The sequence below is a fragment of the Schistocerca serialis genome, chromosome 10 (assembly GCF_023864345.2).
Source record: "Schistocerca serialis cubense isolate TAMUIC-IGC-003099 chromosome 10, iqSchSeri2.2, whole genome shotgun sequence".
Classification (NCBI taxonomy): domain Eukaryota; kingdom Metazoa; phylum Arthropoda; class Insecta; order Orthoptera; family Acrididae; genus Schistocerca; species Schistocerca serialis.
The window spans coordinates 167,480,398-167,499,005 of record NC_064647.1 but is presented as its reverse complement, the minus strand read 5'-3'; the positions used below and the strand labels follow the sequence as shown (position 1 = coordinate 167,499,005).

Genomic DNA, 18,608 nt, shown 5'->3' with positions numbered 1-18,608 from the left:
TTCAAAAATTGGTATGTATTCAAGAACAAATCCGAAATGAACAAGCTTTATACCACTGAAAAGGGGCAGTTTCGAAGTTTTTGGTGGGCAGGTGGTGATGCTTTCAGAAGCGGCCAGTAGAGTTCACTTAACAATAGGGCTGCCATTCCATTTCACTGTCAGTTTGAGTGAGATGGTGACTGTGGAGCATAAGGTTTCCTGCGTTCTTGAGTTCACGAAAAGTGAGTTGCAAATTGCAGTGCAGTGGGCATTTTGTACCACATTCGGTATTCGACCATCAACTCACAAATCCATTAGCCATTGGTTTAAGCAATTTAAACAGACTGGGAGAGAGTGCAAAGGAAAAAGCACAGTTTGACCGCATGTGTCAGAGGATGCTGTCCGACGGATTCAAGAAAGCTTTGTGCGCAGTCCCAGTAAGTCTACCAATAGAGCCAGTCAAGAACTTGGAATACCCTAACCATCTGTATGGAAATTTCTGAGACGGTATTTACTGTACAAGCCCTACCGATTACAAATTGTGCAGAATCTCAACCCCAATGACAAAGAGAAGTGTCTTGAATTTTGTGGTTGTGTGCTGTTAAAGATGGAGCATGACGCATTTTGGTATATATGAAGTTTTGAAAACCATTTCGAGTAACCCTGTATTTTAGACCTCACAGGGGCAAACTGGTGTGATCATATTGTCAGTTTCAGTAAGAAAATGGATTAGTGAGCATGATGTCATCATACCGACAATGGTTTTTGAAGTTGAATAAATTGATCAGTAAGACTAGGGGAGTTTTTATTCTGTAAAGAATAGATAAGATAGATAAGCATTTTTTCAGATTTTCTCCTGTGGGACTGACAGATAAAATACTTTTGTTGCTTAGTTGGACAAACCTATTTCTTTGTCCTTCTATTAACACAAATATAAAGTAATTGTACAAATTGGTAATTAATTTAGTCCATGCCAATGTGTTTTTAGACTTGGCATTTATTTATTAAATCTACTGTGAAAATGCACCTATTTGCATCCACAAAGAGCAGACAAATTACATTTGTCTCTCCCCTCTTCATTTGTTTCAAGACAACTGAAAATTTGTTGGCAGCATTGATAAAGTTGTTTAAATGAGCACTGAATTGATAAAGAGCATACTTGATGAAAAAAGATGAGAACATTACATAAAACTACAAGATTAAATGGAAGGAGTGAGTTATCTTGTAACCAGGGGAGGTATGATATATCACAAGTTGTTGGCGATAGCATGCTACTTAGACAGCAAATAGATGTAATTTAGTTCCAGTATGATGGATGTGTGGGAATTTTGAGCCAAGATTAAACTGATTGTAAATTGCACTCTGAAGAAGTATGTGCCAAGTAAGTCAATTAAGGATGGAAAATACCCACCATAGTTTAATACTAAAATTGGAAAATGCTTAGAAACAGAGGCTGTGCTTCACTCAGTTCTAAAAAGAACACAGATTTGTCTACGGGCTAAAGTTACTGGAAATATGTGTATCTATAAAAAAATCAATGCACAAGTCATACATAGTTGCACTGTCAAATGTTAGCAAAAGGTCTTGCTGGGAAACCTATAAAATTGTGGGTCTGTGTAAAATCACTAAGCGATCTTAAGGTTTCTGTTCATTAACTTTTAGGCCAGTCTGGTACGGTAGTATAAAAGGAATCACAATTCTGTTTCAAGGAGTGTTCTCTTCAGCATTGGCTTACATTAACTGTGGTTCCAAAGCCCAGTATAAAGTACTGAATGACATGAAAATGCACAAGTGACTCCCTTGTGTAAGGAGGGTGAAGGAATGGACTCCAAGAAAAAGGGCTGAAAGTCATAAGTTTGCCGAGGAATTCATGAGCAGATTTTAAGTTTCAGTATAATAAATTTCACTCTTCTGTCCAAAAATCAACATATATTTAGAAAATGTCACTAATGTCAAATCAGCATGCCCTCTCTTGCATGATAGCCTGCGAATCGTGAATGGCAGCAGGCAGATTCCATATTCCTAAATTTCTGAAAAATATTTGACACAGTGCCACACCTCAGACTCTTAACTAAGGTCTGAGCATGTACAATAGGTTCTGAGATATATGAGTGGCTTAAAGTCTTCTTAAGTAATAAAACCTAGTATGATGTCTTGGACGGCAAATGTTCATCAGAGACAAACATATCATTGGGAGTGCCATACAGAAATGTGATATGTTATAAGACCTATTTACTAGGATAATCCCAAAAGTAAGGTTCCCAAAGCACTGAGGCTGCAGTGAAATTGTTTGTGTGGCTGTTGGCTGCACTGGTTTTTTCCTTGTTCCCTCCACTCCCTGCAGAAACCACCATACCTCCACTGCAGCTTTCAATTTCAGCTTGGCAGCCAGTTGTAATGGAGCTCCCGTTAGCCACTACTGCCAGGTGTGAACTTTGTACCGTTATTCAGTTTTAGAAGACATTAAGATGATCAACATTCATTGATGGTTGGCGGAATTGTATGGAGAGACATGAATGGATATCAAAAATGTCAGCAAGTGATGTAGAGAGTTTACTGGTTGTCGTACTGAAATTCATGATAATAGAAGAATGGGAGATCACCAATTCCTGAATAGACTATCTCAAAGGTTGAACAAGTCATGTTTCAAGAATGCCGGACCAATATTGATTAACTCTGCAATGTTGTTCTAGAGGTTTCTTAAAGCACTGTTCAACAGACTTTGACTAAAGTGTTGAAATTTCGGAAGGTATGCACAAGGTAGGTCCCAAGAATGCTGACAGAAGACCACGAACGGCAACGTGTTGAAACTTCTCGCAAATTTCTTCAATGCTGTGCAGGTGAAAAGGACAGTCTTTTGGATTCAGTAGTCACAGGTGATGAAACCTGGGCTTTCCACTTCACACCTGATGAGATGAAACAACAGTCATGTAAGTGTCGGTGTTCAGATTTACCCAAGCTGCAAAAATTCAAAAGAATACAATCTGCCAATAAAGTTGTGGCAACTGTGTTTTGGGATGAGAGGGGATATTGTTGGTCAACTTCATGTTTTGTGGGACAAGAAATGCTGACAGGTGTTGTCAACATTAAAAAACTCAGATGGGCAATTTAGAACTGACAAAGTTGAATGTTGAGCAAGGGAATTAGCCTTCTGCATGACATTGCTCACGTCCATATTGCCCGTCAAACTGTGAATCTTCTGCAACAATTTGTCTGGGACATCACTACCACTTGGCTGAAAGGCAGTTTAGTGATGACGACGAGGTCAAAGATTAGGTCCGACGCATCTTCAGTAGCATGGGAGCGGACTGGTATGACATGGGCATACAAAAACTACGTCAGCATTTACAAAAATGCGTTAATTGAAATGGCATTTATTTGGGAAAATAGAAACGCTTCTGTATATTGTTTAAAAAATTGGAGACCTTACTTTTGGGCTTACCCTCATAGTTATCTATATACAAAAAAGGTGAGTAGCAGTCTGCGACTGTTTGCTGCTGATGCTGTAGTGTTTGGGTCAGTGCCATCTTTAAGTGATTTGGGAGGATATGGGATGACTTGGAAAGAATTTCTTTTGGGGATGATGAATTGGAGCTTTCTGTAAATGTGAAAATTGTATATTAATCCAGGTGATTTGGAGAAACTTTCTTGTAATGCTTGAATACAGATATTAGTGACATGCTACTTGACTCAGTCACATCTATTAAATACCTTGGTGTAATGTCGCAGAAGGACATGAAATGGAATGAGCACATAAAATTAGTTGTAGGGAAGGTGAATGATTGACTTTGGTTTATTGGGAGAATACTAGAAAGTGTAGCTCATCTACCAGTTGACCATGTGAAGAATGTTTGTGTGATCCATTCTTAAACACTACTGAAGTGCTTGAGATCCCACACAGGCCACATTAAAGGAATATATAGCAGTTCGGGCATGTGTTGCTAGACTTTTTACCAGTAGGTTAGATCAGGTATTACTGAAATGGCATGTGAACTCAATTGCCTGTGCCAAAGTAGACATTCTTTTTGCAAAACACTATTGACATAGAATGAAATTTTCACTCTGCAGCGGATTGTGCACTGATATGAAACTTCCTAGCAGATTAAAACTGTGTGCCGGGCCGAGACTTGAACTTGGGACCTATGCCTTTCGCGGTCAAGTGCTCTAGTTGTAGAGCACTTGCCTGCGAAAGGCGACGGTCCCGAGTTCCGATTCTCAGCCCAGCACACAGTTTTAATCTGCCAGGCAGTTACTATTGACACAGTTTATAGAACTGGCAATTGCTACAGAATGCAGAACGGTTGTACTGCCACAAACATTCATGCCACATAGTGACTGTGAAGACAAAATGAGGGATTGGGCTTAGTGCAGAAGCATATAGAAATCCTTTTTCTCCTCTCTTCACACATGAGTGGCAAAGGAAAGGAAATGACTGGCAGTGGTAGAAGGTACTCTGGCTGTGCACCTTATGTTGGCCTCAGGAGTGTGTATGTAGATCTAGATGAAATTCAGGTGTGTCCCAGGGATATGTTTTGGGACCCTTCTGTTATTATTGTGTGTTAGTAACCAGATAGACCTCAGATTTTTTGCAGATAGTGCAGTTATTTTTAACGAAGTACTGTCCAAAAAAAGCTGAAGAAAGATCCAATCAGAACTTGACAAGATTTCTTGTGCAAAAATTGTCAGCTTATTTTAAGTGTTCACAAAAGTAAAATTCTGTGCTTCACAAAACACAGAAAAATAGTTTTCTGTGACTGCAAGATCAGTAACAGTTCAGAACTTTCAGCTTGCACAAATACTTGGATGTAATGATTTGTACGGATATGAAATGGAATGATCTCATAGGCTCAGTCCTCAGCAAGGGAGGTGGCAGTCCTCGGATCATTAGCAGGATACTAGGAAAATTCAGTCTGTGTATAAAGGAGACTGCTTGTGCATCACATCGCAGAATGTTGCTCAGCTGTATGGGACCCATACCAAAGCTGACTAACAAGTGACATACGTTTGCAAAGAAGAGCAGCATAAATGAACATAGTTTTGTTTGACTTGCAAGAGAGTGTGACAGAAGTGTTGACAAACTTGAATTGGCAGATGCTTGAAGATGGATGTCAGTTATAGCGTGAAACTTGCTTGCAAATTTTTACACACCAATAGGGCCTCGCATTTGGGGGGACAATGGTTCAAACCTGCATTCGGCTGTCCGGATTCCCTAAATCACTTCAGGCAAATGCCAGGATGGTTCCTTTGAAATGGCACAGCTGACTTCCTTCCCCATCCTTCTCTATCTCGATGGGACCAATAACCTCGCTGTTTGGTCACCTCCCACAAATCAACAACAACAATGCAGAAGCTAGAGATATTCTTTATCCACTACGTATTCCACTCACAAACATTGTGAAGGCAAGATTAAATTAATTGCAGCACCCATGGAGGCCTTTAATACCTGGTTCGCAGTGGAGCGAACACTTGTGAATGAGCAGCAACAAATGAGAATTCTCTCTGGTGTAAGCAGCAGGTGAGCACAGGCAAACATCTATTGGTCATGTTCAGTTTGCATTTGCTGCTCACCCATGCTTCACTGGCCATTGGCCTTTGAGCAAACTGTTGACGAAAGTCCACATCATCTCTGCTTCAGCACTGACAGCAGAGAGAGCTTTCATCTGCTGTCATTGTCTGCAATTTTACATGGGAACTACTTTTGTTGTTGAAATGAGTTGGGTAAGTGATGGATTGGTCTAGAGAGAATGTAATGTTGGTAGCAGAAGAAAGTAGACATCATAGATGTTAGTTTGATCCAAGAAATCCACAGTACAAACACTGAAGAAAGAAAATATGATTTTAAAAAATTGCCAAAACATTCATAGTTCCAACTGGAGATGTGAGAGGGGCCATAAATTTATTAGATGCTTCTATTAGTTAGGTGAGAACAGACTGAATAAGCACAATTGTTGTATTTCTTTTTACCGGAAATAAACAGCTCACTATTTTTCTCTGAAAGTAAATGAGTATGAATATGATTCTCTTAGCCTCATTAAAATTAAAAATGACCAAAAGACCTGCTTACATCCATAGTGGCTGTAATTACATGGCTGATGTATCTTTTATTTTAGAGGTTTTTAATTTTTTTGTGATCAGTCTTTCTGCCCTATAACGACCTGTATAGCAGATTTTATCAAGTATCCTATGTGACAATTTGTATGCATATTCCTCTTTTCATTCACATTATCTTTCTTATACCTACTTTAATAACATGCTTGAAGTACTTTATGTATATCACTTCAAACATCAACTAGTATGCAGTGTTACATCTGTTGAAATGTGACAACTTTAGCATAATTGTCTTTAGTTGCTAATTCTGACAGTGTAAATATTAAATTAAATGTCAATATTAAATTAAATATGACCTTTCTTCAGGTTATGTTGGTCATTAGTAATTACTGTTCGGCTTTTAAATATCCACCTCAGTTGTAATGAGAAGCATTCAAAAAGTGTCAAATGATATTGTTATAATGTCAAGTTGAACACATTTATTTTGAAACGACACGACACATATAAGTCACTGAGCAAGTTGACAAAGCAAGACATGTGATTACGGTAACATTTGAATGAGCACTGAGTCTAAGTCCAGCAGCCGCTGGCTGGCTGGCCGCTTAGGTGGCACGGCTGTTGCATGGCTGGCAGACAGCGCCGCATGTAGACGACACACGTAATTGTGTGGCGGCACTTTGAATGATTGGCGAGTCACAACACTTTTCCCCCCTTTCAAATTTTTGCACTGGTCTTGATGGAAGTGGCCTGTAGATAGCTAATGTCCATAGGTGTTGTTTGACTGGCCATAAAGTCTCGAGGAGGAGGCTTCCCACACGGACGGATGTGTCCTCGATGATACCGTGTCGAGATGACAGGAGATGTAGTGGTCGAATCGGCTGGGGCCCCGTGCACCAATCTGCCCGTTGCGGCAAGTCCAATTAATATAACAGGAGACACGGCCGACGTGTCGGCGTCCATAGGAGAAGGAGGCGAGTAGATAGGATCTGACAGATGATGGTCATCCAGTTCCTGCATGGGTACGTCTCCTGGCAGTGTCCGTTCTTGTACTGGCACCGAGATGACGGTGAGAGGGATGCGTTGTGAATAATGAGAGATGCCAGGACCCCGAGCATGAGGTAGAGCCGAAGGTGGTGTAGCGGCATTCGGAACAGGCGTTGCCGGCACACGAGGCCGAAGCTGGTCCGAATGATGCACTACGACACCCATGTCTGTCTGGATTTCATACAGGCATCGGCCACGGTGTCGTAAGATGTGACCCAGACTCCATTTTGGCCGCCTGCCATATCCCAGTACCCAGACAAGGTCGTCGGTGGTGAACCGGCCAAGCGAAGGCACCTGCGGCCGTGAGGTGGAAGGCCGCAGAAGATGAAGTAGTGTGTGGGGCTGTCGGCCATGTAAGAGCTCATCCGGGCTGTGGTCGCCCATGGGGGTGAAACGGGAAGAAGCCAGAAACTGGCGCATCATCAGCAGCAGAAGAAGTCAGGAGTTTCCGCATTTGAGCCTTAAATGTGCGGACCAGTTGTTCAGCCTCACCTTTTGATTGTGGATGGATTCGGAAGAGGCAAATTGTGGACCATTATCAGTAACAAGAGTAGAGGGAAGGCCTTCCAAAGAAAAAAAATGCGGGCAAGAGCACTTGTGGTTGCCGCGGTGGTAGGTGACGTGCAACGGACAATGAAAGGAAAGTTAGAGTAGGCGTCAATTACGAGGAGCCAATAAGTACCTAAAAAAGGTCCCACGAAGTCAGCATGAATGCGCTCCCAGGGCATCTCAGGCGAAGGCCACGGTGACAAAGATGACTTCGGGGCAGCGGCCTGTGACGCACAAGGGCTCCAGGCAGCGACCATGTGTGCTATTTCAGAGTCGATGCCAGGCCAGTACACATGACAGCGCGCCAGAGATTTTGTGCGAGAGACTCCCCAGTGCCCTTGTTGAAGGAGGCGCAAGACCGAAGCATGCAAATATGCAGGTACCACAACACGCGGCGAGGCATTGTCGGTGGAAAAGAGGATAACACCATCCCTAGCTGTGAGGCGGTAGCGCAAAGCGCAGTAGTTCTGCAACGGGTCAGAAGTCTTAGCGGACGGACGATATGCCAACCCTTCTGAATACACCATAAAACCCGGGAGAGGGTAGGGTCAGAACCTGTAGCAGCCGCCAGCCTGTCCCCAGTGATGGGGAACCTGTCCACAACCCACTGCTCGGCAACATCCAGGTGGAAAAACACAAAAGTTCGTCCCTATCGAATGCCAGATCAGGACCCATGGGAAGGCAAGACAGTGCATCAGCATTCGCATGTTGAGCCGTCGGCCGCAAATGAATCTCATAATTGAAACGAGACAAGTAAAGAGCCCAATGCTGGAGGTGGTGTGCAGCCTTGTCGAGAAGTGACGACGGTGGATGAAACATGGAAACAAGTGGTTTGTGATCCGTAACAAGATGAAATTTGGATCCATAGAGAAAAACACCAAACTTATGCTTTGGCCAAAGCTTCTTTTTCAATTTGAGAATACTTTTGTTGGGCATCCATGAGTGTTTTGGAGACATAAGCAATGGGTTGTTCAGAGCCGTCAGAAAAACGGTGCGCAAGGACTGCACCGACCCCGTATTGAGAGGCGTCCATGGCAAGAACAAGATGTTTGCCAGGTCGATTAGTAGCCAGGCACGGGGCCTGTTTCAGCATAGTCTTCAATGTCTGGAAAGCCGCATTGCATGACACGGACCAGTGAAAAGGCACAGAAAAGGCACATTTTTATGCAACAGGCGATGCAACGGCTGAGCCACTGAAGCAGCAGACGATAAAAACTTGTGATAGTATGCTATTTCCCCCAAGAAGGCCTGCAGTTCCTTAACAGATGTAGGGCGAGGAAGGGCATTGATCGCAGCGACAGTTTGCTGAAGTGGACGAATACCATCCCGAGAGAGTTGAAACCTCAAGTACGTGATAGATGCCTGAAAAAATTGTGACTTCTGAAGATTACACTTAAGACCAGCAGTCTGTAGGACATGAAAAAGTGTGTGGAGGTTCTGAAGATGTTCTTCAGTGGTGGAGCCAGTGACAACAATGTCGTCGATGTAATTTATACACCCAGGGACAGGGAGCAATAATTGTTTCAAGAATCTCTGAAAGAGAGCAGGGGCACTGGCAACCCTGAATGGCAATCGTTGGTATTGATAAGAGGCCGAAAGTCGTGTTAAGAGCCAGAAACTGCCGGGAAGCAGTGTCGAGAGGAAGTTGATGATAAGCTTCTGACAGGTCAATTTTAGAAAAATACTGGCTCCCACACGTTTAGTGAACAATTCTTCAGGTCGGGGCATAGGGTAAGTGTTGATGAGGCATTGCGCATTTACAGTGGCTTTAAAATTGACACAGAGACAAATATCACCATTGGGCTTAGCAACGACAACGACAGGAGAGGACCACTCACTGGAAGTGACAGGAAGTAAGACACCCGAAGCAGTGAGATGATCCAGCTCCCGTTTTACCCGATCACGAAGGACCACAGGAATGGGCCGAGCCCGAAAAAACTTAGCCGAGCAGTGGGTTTGAGCGTGATATGAGCTTCAAAGTCGTTTGCACGGCCTAACCCATGAGAAAAAAGGGACAAAAATGTCATCGACAAGGAATCCAATTGAGCATAAGGAATAGCATCAGAGACGATATTGACAGAGTCATCTATGGAGAACCCAAAAACACGAGAGGCATCGAAACCAAAAAGATTCTCTGCGTTACTCTAGTCGACCACAAATATGGGAACAGTGTGAACGCAGATTTGTAAGATACCTCAGCATTAAATTGTCCGAAGAGAGAAATCTTCTGTTTATTGTACGTCCGTAATTGCCGAGTGACGGGTGATAGGAGTGGTGAACCCGACCGAAGATATGTCTCAGAATGATAGTGGCAGCAGAACCAGTATCCATCTGCATATGAACATATCGACCAAGTATTTGGACAGTGAGGAATAACTTCCCTGAAAGGGAAGACGTACAATTGACAGACAACACAGAATCAGAATCAGCGTCATGTTCATGAACATCATGTATGCGGTCAGATTTGCAAACGGAAGACACATGACCCTTCTTTTTGCAATTGTGACACACAGCCCAACGTTGAGGATAATCCTCGTGTGAATGTTTCGTAAAACACCGCGGACATGAAGGAAGTTGCCGACAGTTTTGCTGCAGTTTTTTAAAGGGTTGTTTACAGTTGGGCTGAGGCTGCATGTGGTAGCGTACAGTGGCCACATCAGCCGGCGGGGATGCGCCGCACATGTTGTCAACAACGCACAGAGGTTGTATCTCCCCGACGTCACCCCACGCCTCTATTTGCGCCCCAGTGGCACGAGAAATTTCAAAAGACTGCTAATGGATAGGACTTCATCTAGAGTCGGATTTGCCAGCTGAAGGGCACGTTGCCGAACTTCTTTGTCAGGCGCTGACCAGATAATAGCATCCCATACAATGGAATCGACATAGGCTTCTTTGTGAACGTCAGTAACAAATTGACACTTTCGACTGAGGCCGTGAAGTTCAGCAGCCCAAGCGTGATAGGATTGATGGGGTTGTTTTTGACAACACAAGACACTACCACATGCGTTTGTTTTTGAAAATAGACAGACAAAAGTGAGCACATTTCAGCAAAGGACAAAGACACAGGATCTTTCAAAGGAGCCAATTGCGACAACAATCGATACATTTGAGGTAAAATCCATGAAAGAAACAGAGACTTACATGTTTGTTCGTCCTTGACATGAAATGCCAAGAAGTGCTGTCGAAGACGTTTTTCGTAATCAGGCCAGTCTTCTGCCGTCTCGTCGTAAGGAGGAAAAGGAGGTATATACAACGAGGAGAAATGCCCCACATTTGACGCCGCGACAAAATCGCAAATTGCCGATGTTAGAAGCATTTGCTGTTCAATGAGACCTTGCAATAGTTGCTCGACAGTAGCCATGGAAACCTGTGGGTCAATGATGAAAAGGAAAAATCCCATCCTCATCACCAATTGTTATAACGTCAAGTTGAACACATATATTACGAAACAACACGACACGTATGTCACTGGGCAAGCTGACAAAGCAAGGCATGTGAACACGGTAACATTCGAATGAGCACTGAGTCCAAGTCTATTAGTCGCTGGATGGCTGGCCGCTTAGGTGACGAGGCTGCTGCATGCCTGGCAGACAGCGCCGCATGTAGACGACGCGCGTAATTGTGCGGCGGCACTTTGAATGATCGGCGAGTCACAACAGATATATGTTCAAAGGTTTGGAAGAATCGTAAGAGAGACTAGAGCTGCAGTTCTGTGTTAAGTGCACTACCGTCACACATTTCGTGCTTATGAACAAATTCAGGTTCGTGCTTTCTTCCTTTGCTATGCCATTTTGCTTGGTTTGTCAACACAGCTGTTTCACTATGCAAAACATTCCTGCTACAGTATCAGGCTTTTTGATTGTGACTATAACTAGTGTTTTATTGAGTGAAATGTGAGAATTATTAGAGTGGGAAAAAAATAAAATAATAAAAAAGAGTAGCAGAGTTCATAACATTGTAAGGTTGGCAGGTTGACAAGTTTTATTCATTCTCTTCTATTCCCGCCAGTGGAAATGCTTGTTTATGGACAGAAGAGAATGGTCGTGAACAGTGCTCAGTTATCTGTGAATGCTTTATTTGCTTGTGATTGCTTGCATTCACCCTGGTGTAAAAAAGGCTCAAGCAGTCATTCTTTCTGCATTTCGTACCCAATTGGAACAGGAAGAAACCCTGACATACGGTCCCATGCTAAGCATCTTCAGCCATGCACCTCACATGGTTTCCAAAGTATGAGATGTGTTAGCTTGTGAGGGTGCCAAACTACTGCATATGTAATTTGCTACACATTGCAAATAAATCTTGGGTGGTGGTCATGACACCACTTAACCCTTGCAACACCTAAGGGGGCGGAGGGGGGGGGGGGGGTAATTTATTGCACCTTTTGAAAATGCTGTAATCTTGTAAGTTACATAATAGTTTAAATATTTGAAAAAAATATTGTTTTTAATGAATTCTTCTACCAGGATTAAATTTAACCAAAAAATTTAAGTCTTTGTTCTGTGTTTCTGTGGATGATAAATAGTTTGGACAAGAAGAGAATAGAAGCTTTCAAATTTGAGGCCTTCCTTAAACACCAATGTTGTTGTTCTTGCGGTCACCAGTCCTGAGACTAGTTTGATGCAGCTCTCCATGCTACTTTATTTTGTGCAAGCTTCTTCATCTCCCAGTACCTACTGCAACCTACATCCTTCTGTATCTGCTTAGTGTATTCATCTCTTGGTCTCCCTCTAGGATTTTTACCCTCCAAGCTGCTCTCCAATACTAAATTGATGATCCCTTGATGCCTCAGAACATGTCCTACCAACCAATCCCTTCTTCTAGTCAAGTAGGGCCACAAACTCCTCTTCTCTCCAATTCTATTCAATACCTCCTCATTAGTTATGTGATCTACCCATGTCAGCATTCTTCTGTAGCACCACATTTTGTAAGTTTCTATTCTCTTCTTGTCCAAACTATTTATCATCCATGTTTCACTTCCATACATGGCTACACTCCATGCAAATACTTTCAGAAACTACTTCCTGACACTTAAATCTATACTCGATGTTATCAAATTTCCCTTCTTCAGAAACGCTTTCCTTGCCATTTCCAGTCTGCATTTTATATCCTCTCTACTTTGACCATCGTCAGTTAGTTTGCTCCCCAAATAGCAAAACTCCTTTACTACTTTAAGTGTCTCATTTCCTAATCTAATTCCCTCAGCATCACCTGACTTAATTCGTCTACATTCCATTATCCTCATTTTGCTTTTGTTGTTCTTCATCTTATATCCTCCTTTCAAGACTCTGTCCATTCCATTCAGCTGCTCTTCCAAGTCCTTTGCTGTCTCTGACAGAATTACAATGTCATCAGCGAACCTCAAAGTTTTTATTTCTCCTTCATGGATTTTAATACCTACTCCAAATTTTTCTTATGTTTCCTCTACTGCTTGCTCAATATACAGATTGAATAACATCGAGAAGAGGCTACAACCCTGTCTCACTCCTTTCCCAACCATTGCTTCCCTTTCATACCCCTCGACTCTTATAACTGCCATCTGGTTTCTGTACAAATTGTAAATAGCCTTTTGTTCCCTGTATTTTACCCCTGCCACCTTTAGAATTTGAAAGAGAGTATTCCAGTCAACATTGTCAAAAGCTTTCTCTAAGTCTACAAATGCTAGAAACATAGGTTTGCCCTTCCTTAATCATTGTTCTTAGATGAGTCATAAGGGCAGTATTGCCTCACATGTTCCATTATTTCTACGGAATCCAAACTGATCTTCCCTGAGGTCGGCTACTACCTGTTTTTCGATTCGTCTGTAAAGAATTCGTGTTAGTATTTTCCAGCTGTGACTAATTAAACTGATAGTTTGGTAATTTTCACATCTGTCAACACCTGCTTTCTTTGGGATTGGAATTATTATATTTTTCTTGAAGTCTGAGGGTATTTCGCCTGTCTCATACATCTTGCTCACCAGATGGTAGAGTTTTCTCAGGGCTGGCTCTCCCAAGGCTGTCAGTAGTTCTAATGGAATGTTGTCTACTCCCGGGGCCTTGTTTCAACTCAGGTCTTTCAGTGCTCTGTGAAACTCTTCACGCAGTATCATATCTCCCATTTCATCTTCATCTACATCCTCTTCCATTTCCATAATATCGTCCTCAAGTACATCAACCTTGTATAGACCCTCTATATACTCCTTCCACCGTTCTGCTTTCCCTTCTTTGCTTAGGACTGGGTTTCCATTGGAGCTATTGATATTGGTACAAGTGGTTATCTTTTCTCCAAAGGTCTCTTTAATTTTCCTGTAGGCTGTATCTATCTTACCCCTAGTGAGATAGGCCTCTACATCCTTACGTTTGTCCTCTAGCCATCCCTGCTTAGCCATTTTGCACTTCATGTCGATCTCATTTTTGAGACGTTTGTGTTCTTTTTTGCCTGCTTAATTTACTGAATTTTTATATTTTTTCCTTCCATCATATACATTCAATATCTCTCTCTTACCCAAGGATTTCTACTAGCCCTCGTCTTTTTACCTACTTGATCCTCTGCTGACGTCACTACTTCATCCCTCAAACCTACCCATTCTTCTTCTACTGTATTTCTTTCCCCCATTCCTGTCATTTGTTCCTTTATGCTCTCCCTGAAACTCTGTACAACCTCTTGTTTAGTCAGTTTATTCAGGTCCCATCACCTTAAATTCCCACCTTTTTGCAGTTTCTTCAGTTTTAATCTACAGTTCATAACCAATAGATTGTGATCAGAGTCCACATCTGCCCCTGGAAATGTCTTACATTTTAAAACCTGGTTCCTAAATCTCTGTCTTACCATTATATAATCTATCTGATACCTTCTAGTATCTCCAGGCTTCTTCCAATTATACAACCTTCTTTCTTGATTCTTGAACCAAGTGTTAGCTATGATTAAGTTATGCTCCGTGCAAAATTCTACCAGGTGGCTTCCTCTTTCATTTCTTACCCCCAATCCATATTTACCTACTACATTTCCTTCTCTTCCTTTTCCTACTATCGAATTCCAGTCACCAATGACTATTAAATTTTCGTCTCCCTTCACTATCTGAATTATTTCTTTTATATCATCATACATTTCATCAAATTCTTCATTATCTGCAGAGCTAGTTGGCATATAAACTTGTACTACTGTTGTAGGCATGGGCTTCATGTCTATCTTGGCCACTATAATACCTTCACTATGCTGTTTGTAGTAGCTTACCCACACTCCTATTTTGTTATTCATTATTAAACCTACTCCTGCATTACCCCTATTTGATTTTGTATTTATAACCCTGTATTCACCTGACCAGAAGTCTTGTTCCTCCTGCCACCGAACTTCACTAATTCCCACTATATCTAACTTTAACCAATCCATTTCCCTTTTTAAATTTTCTGACCTACCTTCCCGATTAAGGGATCTGACATTCCATGCTCCGATCCGTAGAATGCCAGTATTTTTTTCTCCTGATAACGATGTCCTCTTGAGTAGTCCTCACCCGGAGATCCGAATGGCGGACTATTTTCCCTCCAGAATATTTTACCCAAGAGGATGCCATCATCATTTAAACACCAATATCTCTTTAAAAAGTATGTTATGAGTAAAAATCAACAACAATTAACAATTTTTTTAAGGTATTGCTTGTTATTTATAGTGTATTCGTATTGCTAAGGTGCTAAAAGATATTTTCAGGTTCATGATCCTATTGACATGTCAGTACTTCTGTAAAAAGTATGTTATTGATCTAAGTCAACAACAATATATGATTTTTTAAAATACTTTTTTCAGGATGGGCATAAAGAATCCCCCCCACCCTCAACAATGCAATTTGTGGAAAATGCGTTGGTATTTCTAGGATTAATCATGCATATGGACATTGTAACAAACACACATAAATAACTCTGTTTACTTTTTTTCAGTGTTTACCAGAGTGGGAGGAGCCCGAAGGCCTTGTTAGCGCACAGGACCCACTAAGTGGCACTGTGGAGGTGAGTGTGTCTTTTGTATTGTTTTATTTATCTGTGGGTAACTGCATTGCATAACATAGGACAGTAATTTATTTACTTACATGTTTGTTGATTACCTGTGGAGGAAAGAGGAACAGCTCTATGAAAATATTGCTCAAGTGACGAGCCAGTACTGCGCAAATAGGAGAAAGCTGAATTATGGATGGAATACATAGAAGAGTTGTACAAGGGAAGTGAGCTTGAAAGCAACATTATAGAAGGGAAAGAGGAAGTAGATGAAGATGAGCTAGGAAATTTGATACTGCAGGAAAAATTTGACAGACCTCTGAAATGTGTAAGTCAAAACATTGCCTTTGGAGTAGATGACATTCCCCCAGAAGTGAGCCAGCCATGACAACTATTCCACCTGTTGTGTAAGAAGTTATGAGACATGGCACGTACACTCAGACTTCAAGAAGGATGTAATAATTCCATTTCCAAAGAAGGCAGGTGACGATAACTGTGAATACTACCAAATTATCAGTTTAATCATTGGTATTCGGTCTACAACTTTGCTTCTGGTTCAACTTTGCTTCTGCTATTTTGCACTTTCGTTGGAGTCATGAATGACAGTGGTCGAGTTAGGCACATTCTATACACCTACATTATGAATGCTCCAACAACCACAAGCACTCGGAACACTACTGAGCACTCAGTAGTGTTATGAGCACTCTACTGTAAATGCCGTAGCTAATGCAAGCATTAAACATGATTGTAGCGAGTTGTTTTGTGAATTTTGATTCTATTTGTTGTGAGTTGCCATTGCTGATTGTGGTGTTAAGTGCTAATTTCTGCATAAGTAAACGAGAGACATAATTTGCAGGATGTAAGCTTTCTTCAAGCAGAAAGAACGCTCACACACATACCGCAACTTTCGATTGGAATTGTCAACAGTGCAATCTCTGTCCGTGCCTCGACAGGCATGAACTGCCATTGTTTGTGGATCTGACTATAGATGTCTGTAGTGGCAAGTGGTGGTGAAGTTGGTAAGTTGTAAGCGTAATACAGTAAGCATAGGCATTTGCAAACATAACACCTTTATCCTCCCCCCATGAACCATGGACCTTGCCATTGGTGGGGAGGCTTGCGTGCCTCAACGATACACATAGCCGTACCGTAGGTGCAACCACAACGGAGGGGTATCTGTTGAGAGGCCAGACAAACGTGTGGTTCCTGAAGAGGGGCAGCAGCCTTTTCAGTAGTTGCAGGGGCAACAGTCTGGATGACTGACTGATCTGGCCTTGTAGCACTAACCAAAACGGCCTTGCTGTGCTGGTACTGCGAACGGCTGAAAGCAAGGGGATACTACAGCCATAATTTTTCCCGAGGGCATGCAGCTTTACTGTATGGTTAAATGATGATGGCATCCTCTTGGGTAAAATATTCCGGAGGTAAAATAGTCCCCCATTCGGATCTCCGGGCGGGGACTACTCAAGAGGACGTCGTTATCAGGAAAAAGAAAACTGGCATTCTACGGATCGGAGCGTGGAATGTCAGATCCCTTAATCGGGCAGGTAGGTTAGAAAATTTAAAAAGGGAAATGGATAGGTTAAAGTTAGATATAGTGGGAATTAGTGAAGTTCGGTGGCAGGAGGAACAAGACTTCTGGTCAGGTGAATACAGGGTTATAAATACAAAATCAAATAGGGGTAATGCAGGAGTAGGTTTAATAATGAATAAAAAAGTAGGAGTGCGGGTAAGCTACTATAAACAGCATAGTGAACGCATTATTGTGGCCAAGATAGACACGAAGCCCATGCCTACCACAGTAGTACAAGTTTATATGCCAACTAGCTCTGCAGATGACGAAGAAATTGAAGAAATGTATGATGAGATAAAAGAAATTATCCAGGTAGTGAAGGGAGACGAAAATTTAATAGTCATGGGTGACTGGAATACGACAGTAGGAAAAGGGAGAGAAGGAAACATAGTAGGTGAATATGACTTGGGGCTAAGAAATGAAAGAGGAAGCCGTCTGGTAGAATTTTGCACAGAGCATAACTTAATCATAGCTAACACTTGGTCCAAGAATCATAAAAGAAGATTGTATACATGGAAGAATCCTGGAGACACTAAAAGGTATCAGATAGATTATATAATGGTAAGGCAGAGATTTAGGAACCAGGTTTTAAATTGTAGGACATTTCCAGAGGCAGATGTGGACTCTGACCACAATCTATTGGTTATGAACTGTAGATTAAAACTGAAGAAATTGCAGAAAGGTGGGAATTTAAGGAGATGGGACCTGGATAAACTGAATAAACCAGAGGTTGTACAGAGTTTCAGGGACAGCATAAGGGAACAATTGACAGGAATGGGGGAAAGAAATACAGTAGAAGAAGAATGGGTAGCTCTGAGGGATGAAGTAGTGAAGGCAGCAGAGGATCAAGTAGGTAAAAAGACAAGGGCTAGTAGAAATCCTTGGGTAACAGAAGAAATATTGAATTTAATTGATGAAAAGAGAAAATATGAAAATGCAGTAAATGAAGCAGGCTAAAAGGAATACTAACGTCTCAAAAATGAGATCAGCAGGAAGTGCAAAATGGCTAAGCAGGCATGGCTAGAGGACAAATGTAAGGATGTAGAGGCTTATCTCACTAGGGGCAAGATCGACAGGAAGTGCAAAATGGCTAAGCAGGCATGGCTAGAGGATAAATGTAAGGATGTAGAGGCTTATCTCACTAGGGGTAAGATAGATACAGCCTACAGGAAAATTAAAGAGACCTTTGGAGAAAAGAGAACCACTTGTATGAATATCGAGAGCTCAGATGGAAACCCAGTTCTAAGCAAAGAGGGGAAAGCAGAAAGGTGGAAGGAGTATATAGAGGGTCTATACAAGGGCGATGTACTTGAGGACAATATTATGGAAATGGAAGAGGATGTAGATGAAGATGAATTGGGAGATACAATACTGCGTGAAGAGTTTGACAGAGCACTGAAAGACCTGAGTCGAAACAAGGCCCTGGGAGTAGACAACATTCCATTGGAACT

General features: G+C 41.9%; 1 protein-coding gene across 5 annotated transcripts in view; it reads left to right on the top strand.

The window, feature by feature from the left end:
* LOC126425291 (zinc finger protein 501-like) overlaps window positions 1-18,608 on the top strand; it is a 438,372-nt gene that overhangs the window by 100,174 nt on the left and 319,590 nt on the right. For all 5 annotated transcript variants that reach the window (XM_050088262.1, XM_050088264.1, XM_050088263.1 and 2 more), the window contains exon 5: window positions 15,531-15,599. In XM_050088262.1, the coding sequence (XP_049944219.1) occupies window positions 15,531-15,599 (69 nt within the window). The remainder of the gene's footprint in view (window positions 1-15,530; window positions 15,600-18,608) is intronic.